The sequence below is a fragment of the Haliotis cracherodii genome, unplaced genomic scaffold (genome assembly GCF_022045235.1).
Source record: "Haliotis cracherodii isolate W230 unplaced genomic scaffold, xgHalCrac1.p SCAF_24, whole genome shotgun sequence".
Lineage (NCBI taxonomy): Eukaryota > Metazoa > Mollusca > Gastropoda > Lepetellida > Haliotidae > Haliotis > Haliotis cracherodii.
In genome coordinates, this window is record NW_027266280.1 from 3,329,267 (window position 1) to 3,353,376 (window position 24,110).

General features: G+C 41.7%; 1 protein-coding gene across 3 annotated transcripts; it reads left to right on the top strand.

Annotated features, from left to right (window-relative positions):
* Positions 1 to 363: 363 nt before the first annotated feature.
* LOC139472264 (uncharacterized) lies at positions 364 to 15,822 on the top strand. Of its 3 annotated transcripts, none has more exons than XM_071254670.1 (4): positions 364 to 442; positions 9,556 to 9,908; positions 10,826 to 11,068; positions 13,766 to 15,822. In XM_071254670.1, exons 2-4 carry the CDS (start codon positions 9,569 to 9,571, stop codon positions 15,043 to 15,045), a joined length of 1,863 nt encoding a protein of 620 aa, XP_071110771.1. In that variant the 5' UTR covers positions 364 to 442; positions 9,556 to 9,568; the 3' UTR covers positions 15,046 to 15,822. The 3 variants fall into 3 exon arrangements, with proteins under 3 accessions (XP_071110771.1, XP_071110772.1, XP_071110773.1); XM_071254671.1 differs by lacking the exon at positions 364 to 442 and adding an exon at positions 635 to 783; XM_071254672.1 differs by lacking the exon at positions 364 to 442 and adding an exon at positions 9,108 to 9,145.
* Positions 15,823 to 24,110: the final 8,288 nt, after the last annotated feature.

The following is a 24,110-nucleotide window of genomic DNA, read 5'->3' on the forward strand; positions in this document are numbered from 1 at the left end:
GAGTATAAACATATTAATTTTGATTCTGAAACAAAATAGAATCTGAGCACATCTAAATTGCTCGTCTTTTGCAGCTGGGTTTTAAAACAAATGCATAATTTACAATATCCGATCATAAAAGTGCAGACTTTTATGTAAACGCCCACCACATCCCATCATCGGAAGGTGCTTCCTCTTATCTGTTCCTGTTCAGCTTGACTAATACGTTTACTGAAATCTACTTGCCATGAATCACACTTCCAGATAAATACGTCTCGTTACATTCACCGGATACTTACACCAAATGTGATATTAGCATCAATATACATCAACAAGCCTCCTTATCATATTAGGCGCAGGAAGGAATTCTATGACGTCACAGCGCATGGAGTCAGGACCGTTCAAGGGAACGGTTAACTGCTCGACAGCAACTTTGTGGCGTATTGGAGGAGATTTGGAGGAGGTACGTCTTGTTTCATTCTTAAACAAAACACATTTTTCTATAACATTTCTGTCAAAAGTGAAAGACTATCCCTTGTTGTTCACATAAGCTCAGATACGTAACATTTGTGCCAATCGACGCTGTGGAGCTATCATTAATGAGATATTTGCACATCGGGATGAGAAATCATATCTCACAGTTAATTGAAACCCACGTTGTTCTGGTCAGGCTTATAAAACACGATGCTTGACGTGTATGCACATAGACGGATCCAGACGTAGTATACTGTAGGTTGTACAACTGAGAGAGGATTTTGATATGTTGGACGCCTACCTTTTGAACATACTGGACCCGCCCGTGATGTAAGTGTTATTACCAGGGACAGCTATTACACTTGTCTTGTTTCTGGATTCTCTTATCCGACTCTTCTGTCTACAGTTCCGGTTTCCCAATTAGGAGTATTTTTCAAACGGCAAATATCATCTCAGTTAAATAACTATTGAGGTAAAGGACATGGGGTAAGTTGTAGTTCGTGTATTTTTATAATATAGTGTGTGTACAAAACTGAGGGTGGTGCTAATCCCAGGTGTTGAAGCGTTAGTTCGTCACGCCGTAATCCCGGGTTCGATTCCAACATGGGTACAATGTGTGGACCCATTCTAGTGTCCCCACTATATTGATGGAATATTGCTTATATCAGCTTAAAACCATACTCACCCACAGCATTCTTCTTTACAGATATAATTAATTATATTACTGTTTTAATTAATTTTGTACACTGATTATGTTGACGGATTCACAAACGATACAAACTATCTTCACTATTGTTTAAAATGTCAATTACTTGTTAAATGTTGCCTGAGTTCTCAGGTCTAGGTTCGAATCCATGACTCACCCTGATTAGGTTGATGTAAAATCTAAACCTTGCTTTAACCTTGGTTTTACCGTGGCTAAACCTTGCTCAGGCTTACCCTCAATACTAAACTGATACGTCATATTGGTAACACTAGTCCTCAAACACACTAAGTCACTCAGTGTACCCCGGATGTCACTGTCCACATCACCGATGTAAACATCTGCACAAAGAATGACAAAACTTCCATACTGAATCTGGCGAGTCGTGTGTGTGGCGCGTCGTGTGTGTGGCGAGTCGTGTGTGTGGCGATTCGGGTGGTCAGCTGTATGGATGTAAATGTATTAAATAAGGACAATCATGTATGTGTTCTTCATTTACATGTCTGTATTACGTCATTATTGAATATGTATTGAGCATCATTTTTGAGTGGTCACGCAGATAATATGAGATAAAAGAATAATGAAAATGTTGCAATCTCGCCATCCATGAGAGCAGTTCAGGTGCATCTGGAATGAACCACGATGTACCTACTTTCAGTGTTACTTGTCATGTACTTCACGACATGGGCTAAACGACTCGTTGGGTTCAGGTCTGTGTTAGGTAGTCTTAGTTGAATATTCCTGTTTCATGGAAGCATCCAGTCATTATGACATAGGCATAGCAGCATGTTCTTCAATTGTTACACATTGTCAACATACTCAGGCCAATGTGACGCTCATGTTCGACACCCGACAACAAATATGACTGATATATAACGGCTCGACATCATTCATATATGACGGCTCCACGTGACTGATATATAATGGTTCTAAATATCTCAGGGCAGTGGGTAAAGCGGTCGCTCGTAAAAGCGGTCCTGGTTCCTTTCCCCAAATGGGTACAATGTGTGAAGCCTATTTCAGGTGACCCCCGCCATGATATTGCTGGAATATTGCTAACGACGGCGTATAACCATACTCACTCACTCTATATGTCTTATCTGCAATGACTTCACATGGCCGATATATAACGGCTCTACGTGACTGATATATAACGGCTCTACATTTATGACATATAATGGCTCTACGTTGCTGATATATATCGACTCTAAATGGCTGATATATAACGGCTCTACATTGATGACATATAACGGCTCTACATGACTGATACACTGTATATAACAGCTCTGCATGAGGGATATATAACGGCTCTACATGACTGATATATATCGGGCTCAACATCACTGATATATAACGGCTCTACATGACTGATATATATCGGGCTCAACATGACTGATATATAACGGCTCTACATGACTGATATATAAAGGGGTCAACATGACTGATATGTAACGGCTGTACATGACTGATGTATATCGGGCTCAACATGACTGATATATAACGGCTCTACGTGACTGATATATAACGGCTCTACATGACTGATATATAACGGCTCTACATGACTGATATATAACGGCTCTACGTGACTGATGTATAACGGCTCTACGTGACTGATATATAACGGCTCTACATGACTGATATATAACGGCTCTACGTGACTGATGTATAACGGCTCTACGTGACTGATATATAACGGCTTTACATGACTGATATATAACGGCTCTACGTGACTGATGTATATCGGGCTCAACATGACTGATATATAACGGCTTTACATGACTGATATATAACGGGCTCAACATGACTGATATATAAAGGGGTCAACATGACTGATATATAACGGCTCTACATGACTGATATATATCGGGCTCAACATGACTGATATATAACGGCTGTACATGACTGATGTATTTCGGGCTCAACATGACTGATATATAACGGCTCTACATGACTGATATATAACGGCTCTACGTGACTGATATATATCGGCTCTACATGACTCATACACTGTATATAACAGCTCTACATGAGGTATATATAACGGCTCTACACGGTTGACATATAAAGGCTCTAGATGTCTGATTTATATTGGTTTTACGTGAATGATATATAACGGCTCTACATGAAGTATATATAACGGCTCTACATGACTTATATACAGCGGTTCTACATGACATATATAACGAATCTACATGTCAGGTACATAACGGCTCTATATGACCGGTATATAACTGCTCTACTTGGGTGATATAGAGCGGCTCCACATGACAAAAATAATGGCTATACATGACTATGAGTGTACTTGTGTATGTGCATACATATGTGAGCGCGCGTGTGTCCTTTCGTGGTTAGCGCCGCACACAGTAATATTCCAGCTAATAATCGAGTCTGGACTAGACAACCATGTGAATGATTTTACTTAAACTTGAACAGAAACGAACCCCCACGTCGCTTATGTAACGTATTTATTGTGGGGATGTTACGGCAATGAATCCCTGAAGCCTTTCTTCACGATCTCCTACTCTGCGGACAGCTCATGTGTTTACCGTTATCTCACACGCACGCAAGCCCCGGTGTCGCGAGGGGGCTATAGTTATGTGTCTGGTATGCGAGAAATCCGAGCAACTTCCGTGAGTGAGATGAACGCGATAGCCTTATACAAGACACTTTTGTAGGCGTCCGTCCCATCGCATGAAATGTCCGACTCTGCAGGTTATTCTACCTCGTGTGAATGTGTTTAGTCTGAAAGCGTTACTCTGTTTATATTAGCATTCCAATCCGAGCGTACGGGACACGACAAGCACAACACGGTATGAGGTAAGGCTGCCTAGTAAACGTAATTTATACAATGTATATCAATTTAACGACAAAGTTGGAGATGCATCTCGCTGCAAAACGAACATATTTTTTTCTTAAGCGTTTCTCTGTGCTTGTAAGCAAAAACGTCTCTGCACTTTTTACACAGCAGAAGTAATTCAAAGTCAACATGTGTTTAGTTTTATTATATCCGTAAACACTGTATTGTGTTACTGGATTGTCTGGTCCAGACTCGATTGTATAAATGCCTCGAACTCAGCATTTTTTCAGGATGCGGCATCAGGGAACAAATACTTACTTTCTTATGTACATTGTGTGATTAGCGGATGCTACTGGTAGAGCAGAACATGCTGACCCTTTTCGCTAACACCTGTGTCATCACTGATTTTCAATGATCCGTTCATCTTATTCTGTGCGCATTGGAATCTGTTTCGGCGGATAATCGAGACAGACTATTATGGCGTTGACGTTCTGAATACCACTTGCGTCCCACTATAACACAGAAGGGATTCTTACCTACATGTATATAGTTTTATGTCTAAAAGTTGATCGGGGAATACGTATAACACCTGAAACGTTTAGAGATTATCCATGGATGCATGCATGGCTGTTTACTTAATATATTTTCAACCCTTGAAGATCCGGTTGGAGAATAGGCCTTCAGCAACCGATGTTTCCTAACAGGCAACTATGCTTGTCATATGAGGCGACTAACAGGATCGGGGGGATGGCTCTCTGACTTAGGTCATGCATCGTATCCTAATTTCCTTGATCGATGCTCATGATATCAGCCACAGGATTTATTTTCAGACCGACGTCGCATAGTTGGAATATTGCCGAGTGCGGCGTTAAACATCAAATCAAACAAACAAAGAATCAATATATTTTCAAGGTACACGATGAAATGAATCTATAGAGATGACAGGTGCACTATAAGAACGTCTACTACAAGTTATCAGTGAATTTGATAAAGGTAAGAGTAGACATCGTGTCGTTTACCAGAATAACAGTTGTACGGACTGTATGTGCATCTTATCAGTGCCATGGTGTATCCTGAGTGTAGATGTACGGATACAGAGCCTGGCCTCGCCACGTGTACAGTGGATGTGCAGCCACCTCGGCCGCTCACCGCACATAATGGATGCAACAGACTTAGTCAACATGGCTCCCCCTCCAAAGCCCTTGACCCAGAAACATGGAGTGGAGCGCGAGTATTGACAGAGAACTTTTGCATTTCCTGTGGGATGATGCCTGTTATGTTCATAAACTTGAAATGGCTTCTATAGATATGGGTCGTCTACGTTAATAGTATTTCTACTTAGGTGTATACGAATGTCTTGAAATATGGAAAAGGTCAGGTATCGAAATCTAATGTACAGGGACATCATATGGAAATACTCCGTGGTATAAAAATAGAGGTTAGAGGTGTATACCGTTGAGTGCTTGATGGAGAGAGAGAGAGAGAGAGAGAGAGAGAGGGGGGGGGGGGGGGGGGGGGGGGGGGGCGGATATTCATTATTTCTTGCAAATATACATTTTCATCGCATTCACAGTGCGAAAAGACGAGCAATGACTTAATGTGTGTCTTGTCGATTTGTGTAGCATCAGCTTAACGTCGAGGTAAATATTTTTTTTCTAATTCAAGAGATGCTGTGTGCGTGAATATTTTATGCAATGTAAACGCTCTTTCAATTCTGGCGCGATGGGGTAGTCTAGTGGTTAAAACGTTGGCTCGTCACGCCGAAGTCCCGGGTTCGATGTCTTACATAGGTACAATGTGTGAAGTCCAACTCTGGTATCACCGCCGTGATGTTGCAGGAATATTGATAAAAGTGAGTGAAAACATACTCACTATATGAATTGTATCAATCCGTTGGGCACCATGAGTTCGCTAATGCGTTGCTTTTTAAGGATTGCAGCCAAGCGCAGCGATACCTGCCCACACGACATACGGATAGTATTGCTGGACGGCGTAGATATACCAGGATACACCATGGTCCATCGATAGCTCCACAGCAGACATATACATTGTGTATTGAAAGGTTAATATATAGGAATTAAGATACACCCCTGTCCAACGTTACACACAAACTATATGTGGTATAAATGCGGAATCAGTAGATATAACAGGATATATCACCACCCAACGATACCTCCCTGCCAACTATACGCGGTATGTATCTGGAAGCAGTAGATATACGTAGAGGTTATCACGCGAGTGTGTTTGGGGATGGTAAATATCCTGCATTAGGAATAAACATTGTATTTAGCGAGCCTTCCCCAAACACACAAGCGTGATAACCTCTTTATCATATGATGTCATTCTTTAATTCTGTGCTTCAAAATCGCTTTCCCTATCTCACAAACATTACCGAAACATTGCGAGTTTTCCTGGAATGCGCACATTAATATTTATTACGTCACAGGGTAAGTGATGTGTCAGTCGGACTTTGACAGTAGCCAATGTAGTTCCAACTGAAATCTATTTCTTTTACATTGGCGAAGCAACATATACCCAAAACAACAATTGCTTTTAATTTTGCTTTCGCGGCAATCCATCGGTCTGTCCGCAAGAGTAACTGCCCTTTGTCAAAGGGAAGCTACTCTAACCCTAGTCTATGAGACGTCAGGGCCACGGTCAGACGTTGTTGACAGTCGGTCTGTCCTATCATAACGTTAATAAATGTAGTCAGATGTACACACAGCGACAAAACGAAACAAGGTAACAATTCAAACATATTTCGGCCAAATCCAACTATTTTAATTTGTGGAGAAGGTTTCAAGCCGCGGAGGTCGACAAGCACAGATATGGCTACTGATCCCGCTTGGCTAGGCCTCGTGACCTCGCAAAATTGTTTCGAAATTTATATCTCCAAAGTTGCCAAAACTTATAAAATGCCTTAGCTACGTCACAGTTAGACACTGATTTTCAGTATATTAGACTGTTCTTTTATTAATGATAGCAATTATCCCAGTAGTTTATCCAGATTCCCGATGGTTAATTCTGACTCGATCGCCGAATGACGAGGGCGACCCCATGTTTGTTTATAAACAGTGAAAGTAGTCCCTGCTTGACCTTTGATATTTGCATCTCTATCCGCATATGACCCCAACGGATATCGTTTTTATCCGTTGGCTGCCCCCAGGTACCTCCATATCAACCATGTCTATTCAATTTTTCACATCCGGAATTTGAAGATATACAAGGATAATGCGAATGAATACCATACAGTCCACTTTGCAATTGAGATAATAAGGGAAACAAGAAATATTTATTGTTTAACCAGCATAGACAAAAAATCTCTTCAAAGTACCGAAAAAAATACAATTCCGTCAAAATGCTCCCGTACATTATTTTGATGTTAGTTTGTTTGTTGTTTAACGCCGCACTCAGCAATATTCCAGCTATATGACGGCGGTCTGTAAATAATCGAGTCAGGACCAGACAATCCAGTGATTGACATCATGAGAATAGATCCATGCAATTGGGATACGATGACATGCATCAACCATGTCAGCGATCCTGACCACCCGATCCCGTTAATCACCTATTACGACAAGCACAATCGCCTTTTACGGCAAGCATAGGCTGCTGAAGACCTATCTTATCCCGGATCTTCACGGCTCGTACGTTATTTTGGAGTAAATATAAATTAAAGCGACAAAACACGTTCCATAATCATAAGAAGTCTTTGATGAATGCAGAGTCGACTATATGTATGTGGTCATGACGACTAAACCTTGTGTTGTTTGCATTTTCATTATTAGCAACTCTAAGCATCAGTTGAGTGAGTGAGTTGTGTTTAACAGAATCTTAGTAATTAACAATGGAGACTTACTGATGGCTTCTTTTTAGTGAACATTTTATCAGAAGGCACACTAAGAATGTTATACCCAAGTTAATCTAACCTGACCAATGAACGTTTAAATATAAATATACAAATATAAGAATATAAAACGCCAGAGATTAACCAGTCTCGATTATCCGCAGAAGCAGTTTCCATTTAGCGTAAAAAGCAAAATAGCCGTGAAATTCTTATGAATGGATAACTGAAAATCGATGATGACGCCAGGGGTCGCATGTCTCGTTTTACCAGTAGCACCCGCTATACAATTTACAAAAAAAATGGTAAGTATGACGCCGCACAGTGATACACTGGCCTGTGAACAAGCCAGACAATCAAGTGTTGGACCTGAAAATATGGTGACAAAATAGTGCATTTCATGATTTTATTGAAACAAAAAAAACCGATGTGTTATTTTGCATTATGTCTGCTGTGTACAAGTGCAGAGACCGCCTCCGTGGTCTAGTTGTAGAGCGTCCGCCCGGAGAGCGGAAGGTCCGGGGTTCGATCCCCGGCCGCGTCATACCAAAAGACGTTAAAACATAGTACTTGTTGTTACCCTGTCTAGCGCTCGGCATTAAGGGGCTAACACAAGGACTGGTCGGCTCGGAGTCAGTATACTCTCAGTGAGCTAGCACTATAAATCGGCATCAGTCCGGTCTAGTACAAGCACACACACACACACACACACACACACACACACACACACACACACACACACACACACGTGCATGTACGTCGCTATATAAGTGCAATAATCTTGGACGCGACGTTAAACCCCATTTCACCTCACCGCAAGTGCAGAGATTCTGCTGCGTCTAAGTAAAGAAAAACGTTTAAGAACTCAAGTATGTTCGTTTGCAGTGGGAGGCAATTTGAATATCTCGGCCCAAACAATGGTCACGAAGATGCGTAATAGTTTATTAATTTTCATTCTGGAAACAAAAAGTTGTTTTCGTATTAATGTGTGTATATACAATGGTGTACATAACTGTCATTGTTAGCTATTGTTGTTCTTTTACTGTCATACCAACTAACAAAACAAGTGAGCGACAATGTAGAGACGCGTCACCTGCTATCGCTGACCGACATTTGGTCAGGCAGTGTTATGTGTCCACACGGAAACAATACAATAGCATTAGCAGGATGTGGACGATTAAGGCGAATACGATTCATGTCATGACGACCTACTAACGTCATTATGAGCGGTTCGTGTTTCATGAAGGGTGTCAATATTACCACTGAAGAGTTTATAAAATGTATAAAATAAAGTATTTTGTTGCTAAACACGACACTCCGCAATATTGAAGCTGTTTGGCGGAGGCTTGTAAGTAATCGATTGAGAATTATTGATTATAAACAACTATCCATCATAATGTTAACATTATTGATCATACCATTGTAACTGTGTACATTCCTCAGTAAGACTATGTGAATAAAAAGTATTGATTTTTTTTCAACATGTGACCATGCATTCAAGAAATATAACGACTTCATATTGATTTCAGTTACGCTCTTTAAACTGCATTGTCATAAATGTAAAGAATTGAAAGAAAGCCATTATCGACATTTATTTTTGAGCAGTTATGGGAACGATCAAATACCATTGGTATACAATGTACTGTTCACCTTAGCTACACTTACTTAAATAGATAGGGCTGCATGTCGATGTAACGTATTGGATATTTCTATTCAAGTCGGTTTAATTAGCTATACATATCCATACATTCATTTTAGGCAGCTGCACTAAATGGCTTGTGGAACGGATTTCCGTGTAGACGTCAACGCTTGTCTGCTTGACTGGCAGCAACCCATTGACTGTCTCCCTCACCTGACCCAGACTGGTCCCTCCAAGGACACCTTGACGAAGGCAGCAGGGAGACCCCAGCATGCAGAGAAGGTTACAAGCAAGAAAGTATTTCCCAAACCGAAAATAAGTAAGAAGAAAACTGGGAATGAATATTCAGATCTCCGGCCACTGATTAACGAGGATACTGATGAACTGCAAGACAGTGACGCTCATCTCGTGGACTGCAGCTCCGGGGATGATGGTGCCACGAGGCACATAGCACAAGACGATGCTCTTACAGGTAACATTACTTAACCAGAGCTCATTGTGTTGTGAGTTTGGTGCGACGCCCCTTTGAACAGTATAGGTTATATCGCGGTGTTTCAGACTAATATGGGGTCAAGACCGAAATGATGCAGGTCTCAGACGTTTACCCACGGGCCCATGTATGGTGCTGACAACCTAGCCACATAATCTGGGCGAACTGGGATTCGAACCCCAAAACATTGGTTTCTGGTGTGCCCATGGGGCTACGCAACTCTGTACAGCGCGCGCGCGCACACACACATACACACACGCACGCACGCACACACACACACACACACACACTCACACATACACAAACACATCTATGTGCCTGATGTGATTAATATACGTTAAATTGGCACATGGTAACCACAGTGAACAATAGTTTCAGCTATATCTGGCGGACTGTACTTAAATGCTACTCGAGTCAGGGCTAGTAAAAACAATGGTTAATATCATGAGCATCGTCCCAGCCAGACCCAATTTAGTTGCCTCAGTTCAGTTCAGTTACAGTTCTGGGAACATCTTCCATCCCACAACATGAGCTTTATTGGTTTAATATGTAAGAACATCTGAGTGAATCAGTTTAAACGCCGCAGTCAGCAATAGTCTTGTAATATCGTGACAAATTGTACATGATCCAGTCTGGGTCATGTAAACCACTGGTTGCTAGGATAAGTTATTAAGTAAACTTTGAAAAGTACGTTGAATTGGACGTACACACTCGCCTTCGACTAACAATGATTCCCTACCAAGACAATAAAAACGGGACGATTGTTTGACCATGAGAAAATGACCACGCTAACACAACCTGTAGAATCATGTAAATTTGAAAAAATGTACTATGAATGCATTTCCACACTATTTGTAGACGTAGTATCTAGTAACACATTCCTTCCTTCTATTTCTCAGCTGGGTTGGACAGAACGTGCGAGGGTGATTCTCGAGCAACAACGCTGTGCGAGGAGGATCATGCGGTTAGGAAAGCGTGTCTAACACGGAAGCTGTATAAAAAGGAAACTGAAAGTGACTTTTCAGATGTCAAGCCGTTAATCGACGATGAAACTGAGCGACCACCCGACCAACAACTAGTGGACTTCAGCGTCAGTGACGATGATACCACGAGTCCCTTAGCCCACAGTAACTCGCTGACAGGTACGGAATATATATTCTACTTTAGTATGGATTCACAAGTACTGTAGTTAATGAATTGCACGACTAATTAACAATTTATTAGTTTGACATACTCCTTGTGAGTGGGTTTTATGAAACGCCGCTTTGAACTGTATTCCACTTATTTCGCGGCATGTAAGGTTAATGCGACAGGAAAGCCCGAAGTGTACAGGTCACAGGCGTTTACTACTTGCGTCAAACCCACGAGGTTTGGTACCAAGACACAATCAAACCGGGATTCGAACCTTCGATCATAGATTTCTAGCGTGACAAAAGGACGCACAGGGAATTGTGGCGCCTTAGACATATGTGCAACTCATGATCCCTGTACTCAGTACGGGCGAGTACGGTAATTCCAACATAACATCTGAGGTCCCAGAGTCCCATTTAGTACATGAGGCCCCGAGAGGATTCCGACATACAATGGGTCCCCGGCAACACACTGAGACGACTAAAGGATCGAGTGTTCAGGCTCGGTGACCTGGTTTGTTGGGTATTCCCGTAACCCTAATACAATGGGTCCCCAGCAACACACTGAGACGACTAAAGGATCGAGTGGCCAGGCTCGGTGACCTGGTTTGTTGGGTATTCCCGTAACCCTAATACAATGGGTCCCCAGCAACACACTGAGACGACTAAAGGATCGAGTGGCCAGGCTCGGTGACCTGGTTTGTTGGGTATTCCCGTAACCCTAATACAATGGGTCCCCAGCAACACACTGAGACGACTAAAGGATCGAGTGGTCAGGCTCGGTGACCTGGTTTGTTGCGTATTCCCGTAACCCTAATACATATGGAACAGGCTGACTTCAAATAGCGGTTTGTTTTCGCTCATAACTATACACATATTTTGTCCTGTTCATGCAAATGACGTATATAGTCGCGTTCAAACAGGTATAGAAGTCTGCAAGATAATATTATGTACAAAATGATTAAAATGGACGTATGAACAGTTACTGATTTATTCTAAAACTAGAACAACGTACAACATAATACCCCTTTGGACAACGGAAATACATTGTCAAGTGATTCAGATGAAAATATTCGTTTGTTCGGTATAAACGCCAGAGGCCAAAATTCAGTTTTGTTTTTAGAATTACTCAGTATGGCCTTTCTTAATGCTAAGGCTTCGATAATATATTTGACACAATTAATGGAACATATTTTTAAGCAAACGTAACAATGCATTTATCTTTAAAAAAATATTTGCTTTTAGATATGGGGAAACTGCTAGAAGACGATGAATGAATGTAAAGATGAAATGAACTAATCAGCTACTGCCACACAGTATTTGAGTTTGAATATTTAAACCTTCACAACACATCCCAAAGGTCCAAAATTGTTTACTGACAGAACCGCTTGTTGAGTGAGTGAGTGAGTTGGGTTTAACGCCGCTTTTAACAGTATTCCAGTTTCCGCGTGTCAGCTTCATGTGGGAGGAAAGCCCGAAGTCACGCAGGTCTAAGACGTTTTCCACTTCGGTGAAACCCACGAGATCTGGAACTGACAGACCTAGAAACAATCGGGGCGAACCGGGATTCGAACCCATAATCATAGGTTTCTGGCGTGCCCAAGGGATACAACTTTACAGTTCATTTTTTGGATATAATATCGCTAACTTGGGATATTTTCAATTGAAAATGAAACGTGATAAAATCAACTGAGAGTTTCATTTGCTCCTCATTCTATAATGCATCGTTTTATCGATGAACCTAGTAGTCAGTTGGCCAGGGGTGAAAAACAAGATGCTTTAAGATAGCTCTGTATATCGATGTGATACCTACTTGCCAAAAGAATACTGGATGATGTTAAATGACAAGATGACGGTTTCCCGATGTGTGAGCGTTATTGAAAGCAAAGTTTGTCGGTTCACTCAGGTGTTGTATTCCAACGCTATGTCTAAACGTACTGTATTGAAGAGCAATATGTCTTATAGACCTCGATTATGTTCAGAATGACATTACACGACAAAGAGATCAACTACCTTTTTATGACAATGAGTACATAAAAATCATAAGATATGTGCCTAAAGAGGGATTATAATAGGAATATAACTCATGTATTATGCTCGCCAACGGCTTGCAAGATGCAACGTTTATTCCTAAAATATGATACAGTAAACTACGTTTATAACGAAAACCCTTATAACGAACTGACGGATAAAACGAAGTTTTGGGGTCCCGTCCATTTGCAGAATATATGCTGTATATATGATTATAATGAACTACGGTTATAACGACCCCTTTGAGTTCGTTATAACCATAGTTTACTGTATACAGTAAAATACGTTTATTACTCATGTTGTGAATTATTATACATGTGCTAATTAACATACACGAAATTTAACTTCTGGTTCATGTTTTTCTGAAACCAAACAGTATGTGGCCAAGCCGTTTCTTTATGGATGAAATATTCCCAGTGTCGGATGATTATAACTCAAATGGCCGATAAAAAAACTATTTATAATTAAAAAACGTTGAAACACATAGACATTTTACTTCTACAAACCTTTGCTATGTGATAATTATCTAAGATCAAAGGCTAAAGGTACAAGAAGGACACCTCTTCAATTACTGTTGGCACAACTATTTGACACGTAATCTTAATTTTAGTACGTCAGCTGTTTTCCCAACAGGTTTGGATGTGCGGTTATTCAAATACAAATCAATTTCATTTTCAGTCTACTACAACATGATAATGGCGTCAACAAGGAAAGTGGCAACCTATAGCATGGATGAGGATCTGTATAATACAGCCACTGAAGCACATGCACAGGAGGTACCACGTGATACCATTTCGCTTCGGTTGGACAAGGCGCAGAGTGACATTGAACAGTCGATGGACCAAGCCATGACAGTGCTCTTGAACAAGAAGAAGCTTCTACTAGGCAGACTCAATACGCTGAGGATGAGGCGCGAGGAAGAACAGAAAGAACGAGACAAAGCAAAGGTAAAGACACCCATCAGAGTGATTAAATCTCCAAGAGCAAGCCCTGGTCCAAATACAGATTCAGACCCGGAACAAGATAGTGTGTTTACCCGTAAGATGGTTATCAAGACTGACAAGAGAAAAAATGAACTAAAGCTACTCGATCAGATTGAAGACATTGTGACAAAAGCTGAAATGATATCACAAGCTGCCAAAGGAGTCAACTACATGGCGCCCTTCCTAGAGGCTACAGTCCTTGCTGATGTTGAAGGCGATGAAGAAACATCGGATCTGGTTGACGTGCAGGTCGTTCATGACGGAGGAGACACGTTTATTCTTGCCACTGACTTCAAGAATTCATGTCTTAAGTCATTTTCAATCTCATTAGAAGCTGCTAGCCGAGGTGTACTCAAATTTGATAGCTCGCCATGGGGCATCTCTCAAGTAAAGTCCAATATGGCTGCTGTAAGTGTTCCATTGTCAAATAAGGTGTGTTTCGTGGAGCTGATACCTCATTTGAAACTGAAGGAGACTGTAAGGACGAAGAAACAATATTATGGACTTGTATCTGTAGGATCTCGTTTCCTTGTGGCTACTTCTCCATACAGCAACCCTCGCTCCGTCGACATCATTGCAAATACAGGGCACATTCTTCACACCCTCACTGTTGATACGCTGATGCAGCAGCCTTCTTTCATCTGCCTCAGTCCAAAGGGCTCGTTTATTGTCAGTGACCTTTCCAAAGGCGCAGTTCTGATTTTATCCCATAAACTGGAATTTCAGTCAGGGCTTGAACTTGGAAATAAAGCTCACATGCAGTCGTCACGTGGAGTGACAACAAACAAAGAGGGTGATGTGTTTGTGGTTGACTACAATCAGAAAAAGGTCAAGGTGTTTTCGAGTGAAGGACACTTCCTGAAAGATCTCTTGACTTCCGAGGATGGACTAAAGTACCCGTACGGTGTTTGTTTTGATGATCATGGTCGAATATGTGTCACGGATGGAGGCAAGATAAAGATCTTTAGCTACTGATATGTACGTTTTACTTCTGCTGAAGGGTCCAAACAAGTATTTCCATGTCTCAGTCTGAGCAACAATAACGACACTGTGACCTGGTTTTAAGTCCAAATTCAAATATTGTTCATCTTGATAGAAATACCCCAACCATGCTTACTTCCAAATTCGTAAACGACGAGTTTTCTGTTTATGTAATGCCGAATCTTCTCATCTCCACACACACCCGTGACGATCCGGGTTGGAATAGGTCTTCAGCAACCCATCTTTGTCGTAAGAGGGGTCTAACAGGATCGGGTGGTCAGGCTCGGTGATTTGGTTGATGCATGGCATCGTATCCTAATTTCATAGATCTATGGTCATGGTATCAATCACTGGGTTGTCTGGTCCAGACTCGATTATTTACAGACCGCCGTCATATAACTGGAATGTTGCTGAGTGCGGCGTTAAACGACAAACAAACACACATCTTCAGTGAGTGAGTGAGTAGCTATATATGGTTTTGCGCGACTGTAGGCAGTGTCACAGGGCCATAACAGCAGGGAGAACAAAACTGACTTAAAATGGGTTCCCACGTGCAGTATGGAACCTGAGCATCTTGAACACGAGACTTGTCCACATTGTCATCCAACCTTCTCCTTTTATGTGTTACCACTTTTTATGTAAATTATTTATTATATGTATAATAACAAACCTTCAGTGTGATGGATATACAAAACCAGACGGACCAGCTAAAGAACAGATACGTACAATGCACGTGGTCTTAATGCTTAGTAATAAACAGAATATTCTTTTTGTAATGTATTGTTGCTTTCGTACGTACATTACTACACCACTATAATAGTCGAATGTTTAAAAATACAGTGTTTTCGAACTGTTCACATTTGAATATGTTCTATTGAATAATGTTGATGTTAGTAGAGTGTAGTTTATATTGTAATTTGTTTGTTGTTAAACGCCGCAAAGGTATTTGGATTTGTTGACGTGGATGACCGCCCGTGGCATGTCATGAGTGGTGCCCTGCAGCGGATAAATCGCAACTTGAACTAGTCATGACTAATGCTGCTTTTATAGTGCCAGCCCACTGAGATACCATGCCGCAGTTTAACATGAATACCATATTCACACACAGTATGCTGAATCCTAGGCGATCAGTCCTTGTTTTAGCCCCTTAATGCCGAACGCCTGCAGGGTAACGACAAGTACCATCTTTTAACGTCTTTTGGTATGACGCGGCCGGAGATCGAACCCCTCCGCTCTCCGGGCAGAGTGAGTGAGTTTGGTTTTACGTCGCTTTTAACAATATTCCAGCAATATCATGGCGGGGGACACCAGAAATGGGCTTCACACATTGTACCCTTGTCGGGATTCGAACCCGGGTCTTCGGCGTGACGAGCGAACGTTTTAACCACTAGGCTACCCGCCTGCCCCTCTCCGGGCAAAGGCTCTACAACTAGACCACGGATGCGGTCGGACCGTGGATATATTGCAGAAATGTTCATCATATTAAATACATATCATCATTAGTACAAAACACAATAGGCGTCAACATCACGATTTCATATGCAGGAGGAGGGACGATGGGGTAGTCTAGTGGTTAAAGCGTTCGCTCGTCACGCCAAAGACCCGGATTCGATACCAGACATGGGTAGAATGTGTGAGCTCTTTTCTGGTGTCCCCCGCCGTCATATTGCTAGAAAATGGATAAAAGTGGCGTAAAACTGTACTCACTCACTCATTTGCTGTGGAAGGGTGATATTGCGGCAGTATCATAAACTATGCAGAAAAAACATAATATACAAAAGCCGTCATTCCCACGCAAGTGTCCCCAGGTGATGTACCGTCCAAGGGGACCATTATTATGAATTAGTGAGTTGAATTTAACGCCTCTTTGAACATTATTCCAGTTATATCACGGCCTGAAAGAAAGACTGATTTGGTGTAGGTCTCAGACGTTTACCGCTTCAGTGAAACCCGCGTGTACGGGCATACGTACGATGCTGAAAAAACTAGAAACATAACCGCGGCGAGCCAGGATTAGAACTCATGATCATTGGTTTCTGGCGTGCGAAAGGGACGCAACTCTGCACAACTTAAACAACTCACAACACGGTTACACACAAAGGGAGAAAGCTACTTCGTAAATTGTGATTGAACACGGAAATGAATTCATTTACACGGAAACATTTTGTGTCTTATCTTGTACTTAAAGACTTAAAGGCCTGTTTACTTCCGACAGAATAATATATTTTAATTGTCATTGTGTCTGTAGTCATACAAACTGATAGTATTATCGTGACTTTCCGAGTCCTGGTCTTTGTGTCGAGTGAGCGATATCGGTCAGAATATAAATCCTTTTGAAACTTTACCTCGACTTCGGTGTTAGTGTATAAGTGCCTAAACTCAGGTTTAAGCAAGTGGGGTTCATCTCTATTGCCGTTTTGAGGAAACCACCGAGCGACACCCAAAGGCTGCAAGACATAATTAACACGTGGCTTTATACGTAACATTGGAATTTCTGCACATGATACCACTAGCAGAATTATAACAACTATATATTAATATTAAGCCCCAACGAGGGCGTACATTTATGAACATGACATACACTTTAAATGGCATTCACTTTAACTGTAGGCGTACAGGACACTGGCGCATGGGGGTAAAGAGAGGAAGCGTTGAACTGTCGACAAACACAATGTACAACTTCCTGTTGAAATATTCATACAACTCATACTTTATGTGCCATACTACTCAGAGGAACAAAAGAACTTAAAGAACATTCGAATTCGATTTCGTTGATATCAGGCTATGACAGATAACTGTAGTAATATGACTGTATTATTATGAGTGAGTGAGTTGGGTTTAAAGCCGCTTTTAACAGTATTCCAGTTATATCACGGCGTGTCAGCTTAATGTGGGAAGAAAGCCCGAAGTGATGCAGGTCTCAAACGTTTACCACTTCGGTGAAACCCATGCGCATGGGGATAGTGTCTGACAAACCTAGAAACATAAGAACCGGGATTCGAACCAACAATCATAGGTTTCTGGCGTGCCCAAAGGGACGCAACTCTGCATTATCAACAACAAACAAACAAACATACCGGTTATTCACATATGAAGACTCGGGTTGCTATGGCGTCTGAGCTAGGGAAACTCAACTTAGGAGACCTGAGAGATTTTACGAACAGTGTTGACATCTGAAAAAGTTATGTTTAACGATGTGTAGAGTGTTTGTCGAACCTGCCTCTTTTGAACATAAATGACATTTTGTATGTGTTTAATTTACTGAGCTGAAGTGCAGAGCCCGCCCCTTGATGATGTCGGACGTGGGTGACCTTCTAATGACCCTTGCAACGCGGACGTCAGTAACAGTATTATGCAATATGTCAGTATGCTGTTTAAGTTATTACATTATACGGAAATAGCAGTGACATTTTGGTAAATAGCCGACACTGAACATCATCGGGGTTGTGTCTAGACATGGCCAGCCAAGCAACTGACATTATTTTTTTCCAGAGAATCGCGGGAGTGTATTCATTATATTTGTCAAGTGGGAAGAAATATGACACACCAGGTTAATCATTAAAATGTACCCCTGTGAATATTCTGACTAACGGGATGGAGTGGTCAGGTTCGCTGACTTGGTTGATGCATGTCATCGTATCCCAATTGCGGATCCAAATTGGATCGATGTTTATAAAGTCAAGCACTGGATTGCCTGGTAAAGACTCGATTTGCTGAGTGCAGTGTTATACAACAAAAAAAGAAACAAACAAACAGACAATCAATTGTCTTGGTTGATGGCGCATTATCGTCAGTCGACGCCGCAGATCGTTGCTCATAATATCTGTCACTGGTTTGTCTGGTCCACAGTCGATTATTTCCATCCCGCTGTCATGTAGCCGGACTATTGCCGAGTGTGGCGTTATACGGTAAACGAGCAAAAGTGAAATATTGTGTTTTATAGAAAGTAAGATTCAGAGTGTCAAACTGACTGACACGAACCAAATACATGCAAAATACCAGACAGCTCTACATCCATCTGTGTCCCTAAAAGCTGTGGTGCGTCAATGTAACGCCTCTTTGTATTATATGGTGAATATCAGCAATGGGCTGCTTGCACCAAACCTTCGGACTCCACTGAAAGCGGCGTAAAACACAACTCACTTCCATTCCTATCACATGTACTTATTTATCAAATGCATCCATGATATCAAATGCATCCATTTTGGTAGATTTGGAAACAAAACAATGTTACGAAATGAAATGGAGCAAGTGGTGAAGTCTTACTGGCTTCAAGCGTTGTAAAATGGGGATGGATCCCGGAAATGGTGACTTTTCACTGCGTATGAATGCTTTCCTGGATGGGAATCTTTTCCTTCTCAATCCCAAATTATATTAAAAAAAGAATGCTGAAGAGCCGAGGTAGAATAGGTCATCAGCAACCCATGACGACTATGCTTGTCGTAAGAGGTGACTAATGAGATCGGGCGGTCAGGCTCGCTGACTTGGTTGATGCATGTCATCGTATCCCAATTGCGTGGATCGATGCTCATGATATCAATCACTTGATTGTCTGGTCCAGACACGATTATTTACAGACCGGCGTCATATAGTTGGAATATTGCTGAGTGCGGCGTAAAACCAAAAACCAAAAAACGTGCAGCAATAATTATATGCGACATTCACTGATAACGTTTGTATTTAGCAATTTAGGTAAACATTATGATGTTTATTTCCGAAATGAAGCGTCTTAAAATCTACTAAAAGGATTTCGACGGTACGGGCTGAACCTGTGTCTATTATACAGTGTACTTATACAGGTACCTGTGAAGATCCGGCGTCTTCAACAACCCATGCTTGCCGTAAAATGCGACTGTGCTTGTCGTAAGTGGCGACTAACGAGATCGGGTGGTCAGACTCGCTGACTTGGCTGATGCATGTCATCGTATCCCAAATGCGTCGACCGATGCTCATGATATCAACCACTAGATTGTCTGGTCTAGACTCGATTATTTACACACCGCACATATTGTGCCAGGCGTGTTCAATGTAGGTTAGGAGGAGTTACTTCCCTTCACACATTAAGTGAGTTTAGTATATTTAACTTGAGATTCGATGAAATGAGTGAGTGAGAGAGTTGGCTTTAACCCCTGTGCAGATTCCGGGGTAGAATAGGTCTTCAGCAACCCATGCTTGCCGTAAAAGGTGACTATGCTTGTCGTAAAAGGCGACTAACGGGATCGGGTGGTCAGGCTCGCTGACTTGGTTGATACATGTCATCGTTCCCAATTGAGTGGATCGATGCTCATGATTTCAATCACTGGATTGTCTGGTCCAGACTCGATTATTTACAGACTGCCGTCATATAGCTGGAGTATTGCTGAGTGCGGGCGGCGTAAAACAACAAACCAAACCAAGCTTTAACCCACCCTTCGGCGAAACCCACGAGCATTGGTTCCGTGGTGATAAACCTAGAAACATAATCGCGGCGAATCGGGATTCAAACCCACGATAACACGTTTCCTCCGATTTGCGGCTCCTTAGACGACTGGGCCACCCGTGCCTCCGAGATGAGATGACGATAATTATATAAAGTGAAAAGTTACTTCAGAGGGAGGCAGTTGTTGCTGTAACCTTGGGGTGTGGCTTCATAGCTTAACTTTCCTTATGTTCAATAAATAATCCACATCTTATCTTTCCTTATCCTAAATAAATCATCCACGTTTCCAAAATCTAGTACAGTAAACTACGGTTATAACGAACTCAAAGGGACTATTAATTTTAGTTCGATATAACCGTAGTTCGTTATAAGCATATATACAGCATAACTACGGCAAATTGTCGGGACCAAAAAAGTAAGTTAGTTATATCCGTCAGTTCGTTATAAGCATGTTCGTTATAACCGTAGTTTACTTCAGTATAGTTTTGAATTGAATCATTACTAATAGTTAAGAGCATGTCCAAGGAGCGGCTAAACTGTAACAGAAACAAATGTAACGAACAAATAGGCAAGCAGATATCCAACTGCAGCGGATTAACTTGACGGCTGTTTTTGTAGGAAGTGACCGATTGGTATCTATTCCGAGAGAACATGTACAGATATTGGTTGCAGATAATGCTTACAAGCGAGGAAAGAGTGTATTTATATGTTCTGGTTATTAATCTTTTTCATAAAACAACATCTGTTATTGTATGACTAAATAAAGAGGTTATATTAAGGGAAACATCCTGTCGGTATTTCTTTCAATTTTGTTCGCACTCTTATTGCCATGTGACATGAGAACATTGACTCGGGCAGGTCCGGGTTACCCCTAAAACGAGCTATAACAGATGAAATAAGCTACAATACCATAGATCACTCAGGCTATTGTATACGGACACCTGCCGCGGGGGTGATAGTCTGCGGGGTGATAGTCTCGTCAGGCCCTCTTGAAGAGGAGACACGGAGATAGACGACAGAGTCCATCTACCCTCGATCGGGGCTCTGACAGCGTCGATAACATGTTTTGCTGAATATGGCGCCGAGAGCTGATGTTTTCTGCCCCGTATAATATGGTGTAATGGTTGTGGATCCGGTGTCTGGGACCTATGATTCAAGTATCTTGAGTTAAGACAATCGGGACTCATCTGAAAACATGACCAGCAACGACTACTCTAGTTTCGACGTTGTGTACTCTATTGTTGTCCATTGACAACATGATGATTTGTGAGAGGCGGCACAACACGTGGCCTTCGAGCATGGAAATGTGCTGCATGTAGATCATTTCTAATCGTCTGACCCGTGGTTCGTACTCCAGAGGCCTGATGAAAGTTTCCAGTAATTTGTTTCTCCATTTGAGCTCGATTTCGTGGAGCCTGGTTTCGGATCAATCGTTGGTCAATCGTCAACGTTTTGGGTTTGTTGGTACCTGTTCAATAGTTTGTTTATTTGTTGTTTAACGTCGCACTCAGCAATATTCCAGCTATATGACGGCGGACTGTAAACAATCCAGTGAATGATATCATGAGCATCAATCCACGTAATTGGGTGAATGAGTGAGTATGGTTTTACGCCGCTCTTAGAAATATTCCAGCAATATCACGGCGGGGGACACCAGAAATGGGCTTCGCACATTGTTCCCAAGTCGGGAATCGAACCCGGTTCTTCGGCGTGACAAGCGAACGCTTTAACCACTAGGCTACCCGACAGCCCCCCACGCAATTGGGATCGATGACATGCATCAACCAGGTCAGTGAGCCTGACCACCCGATCCCGTTAGTCACCTCTTACGACAAGCATAGTCAACTTTAGGTAAGCATGGGTTGTTGAAGACCTGTTCTATTGTTCCATAGTCTGCTAATCACAGACTTATTACTATATACCTAACTGTTCTTATTGTGGCTCGATATTTTATCTCGACGAATACTTTTGCAAGCGGCCTCTGTTCAGACATGAAGCTAAGAGCAAAAGTTGAAAAGTTAGTAAGTTGTGTACACGTTAGGTTTTCTTCATCTTTGTCTATTGCCTCGAGACACCGATTGCATCGGTTGAAAATGTTAATGACACACTGAGGATGAGTCTGCGCTGGTTAGTAAATAAAAAGTTAGATGGTCTATGAGTCTGTTATCAGGAGACATGTCAACGAATGATCGATACGTTTATAGATACGATCGTGCATTAACAAACTCTCCAGGGTTCTAGGAAAGTATTGTGTTTTAGATCTTAAGATAATATAAATCCATCAAATAATATTTCTTTGGCGTTTCTGATCATTCATCACTACATATGGCAATGATAGATAAGTTCACAGTTAATGGGCAATATGACAGACGGCCCAGTAGAAATTCATTATTCATGTCCGCCTACCTGATAGTGACATGTGAAACCCTTTGCACACGCGGATAATATCCCTCACAGTTGTTAATTGAAGCCTTAGTAAAGCTTCCATAAAGTTTTGTGGGAGACGCACCGGTGACAAAAATGATGTCAGGTGCAATTCCCTATCTTGACTACAGCCAAATTGTACCATTCTTGTACCAACAATTGTCATGCCTTTACATGTGTTTGTGAGGGGCGGTGGGGTAGCCTAGTGGTTAAAGCGTTCGCTCGTCACGTCGAAGGCCCGGGTTCGATTCCCCACATGGGTACGATGTGTGAAGCCTATTTCTTGTGTCCCCGAGTTATTGCTGGTTTATTGCTAAAAGCGGCGTAAAACCATACTCACTTACTCACTCACTTACATGTGTTTGTGACGGTATTTGATAGAGTTTCATAAACATGTGATAATGATATAGTCAGAATCGTACAACGAACTCTGATTTTAGAGATTTCTTATGATTATGGAAAGAGTTGGTATTAGGGGGGCACGGGTGGCCCAGTCGTCTAAGGCGCCGCGATTCGCTGTGCAGAGTTGCGTCCCTTGGGCACTCCAGAAACCTATGATTGCGGGTTCGAATCCCGGATCGCCCCGATTATGTTTCTAGGTTTGTCAGCACCATACCTGTGCTCGTGGGTATCACCGAAGTGGTAAACGTCTGAGACCTGCATCACTTAAGGCTTTTCTCCCACATTAAGCTGACACGACGCAGTATAACTGGAATGCTGTTACAAGCGGCTTAAAAACCAAACTCACTCACTCACTTACTAACTGGTTGGTATTATAAGCAACAACCCAAGCTATCGTGCTGCGATGTCACCGAGCCTGATCGCCAGATCCAAATTAGTCGTCTCTTGTGAGATACGTTATTGCAGGATCACGTCAGATATAATACAAGTCATACAATAAGATGTGATTTGATAAAAACTAAGCCACCTCACATAGAGTTACGAAATACTTCTACAACAATCAGGTGGCCCAGCTTTGCTTAATGGTGGCCTTTAGCCAGTGTTTTAAACTGTAATGATAGTGTTATATATGTTTGATAAAATGTGTTTTTAAATATAAATTTGCATTGATGACTCACTTGTGAAAATATCAACTTGGCTACATGGTTGAAATAATGCCGCTGCGACCTTAAATTTTAACTCCCTCACTCGCTCATTCACTCTCAAACGATAAAAAATGAAGCAGAAAATAAAACGTCAATGTCGGAGAACACGC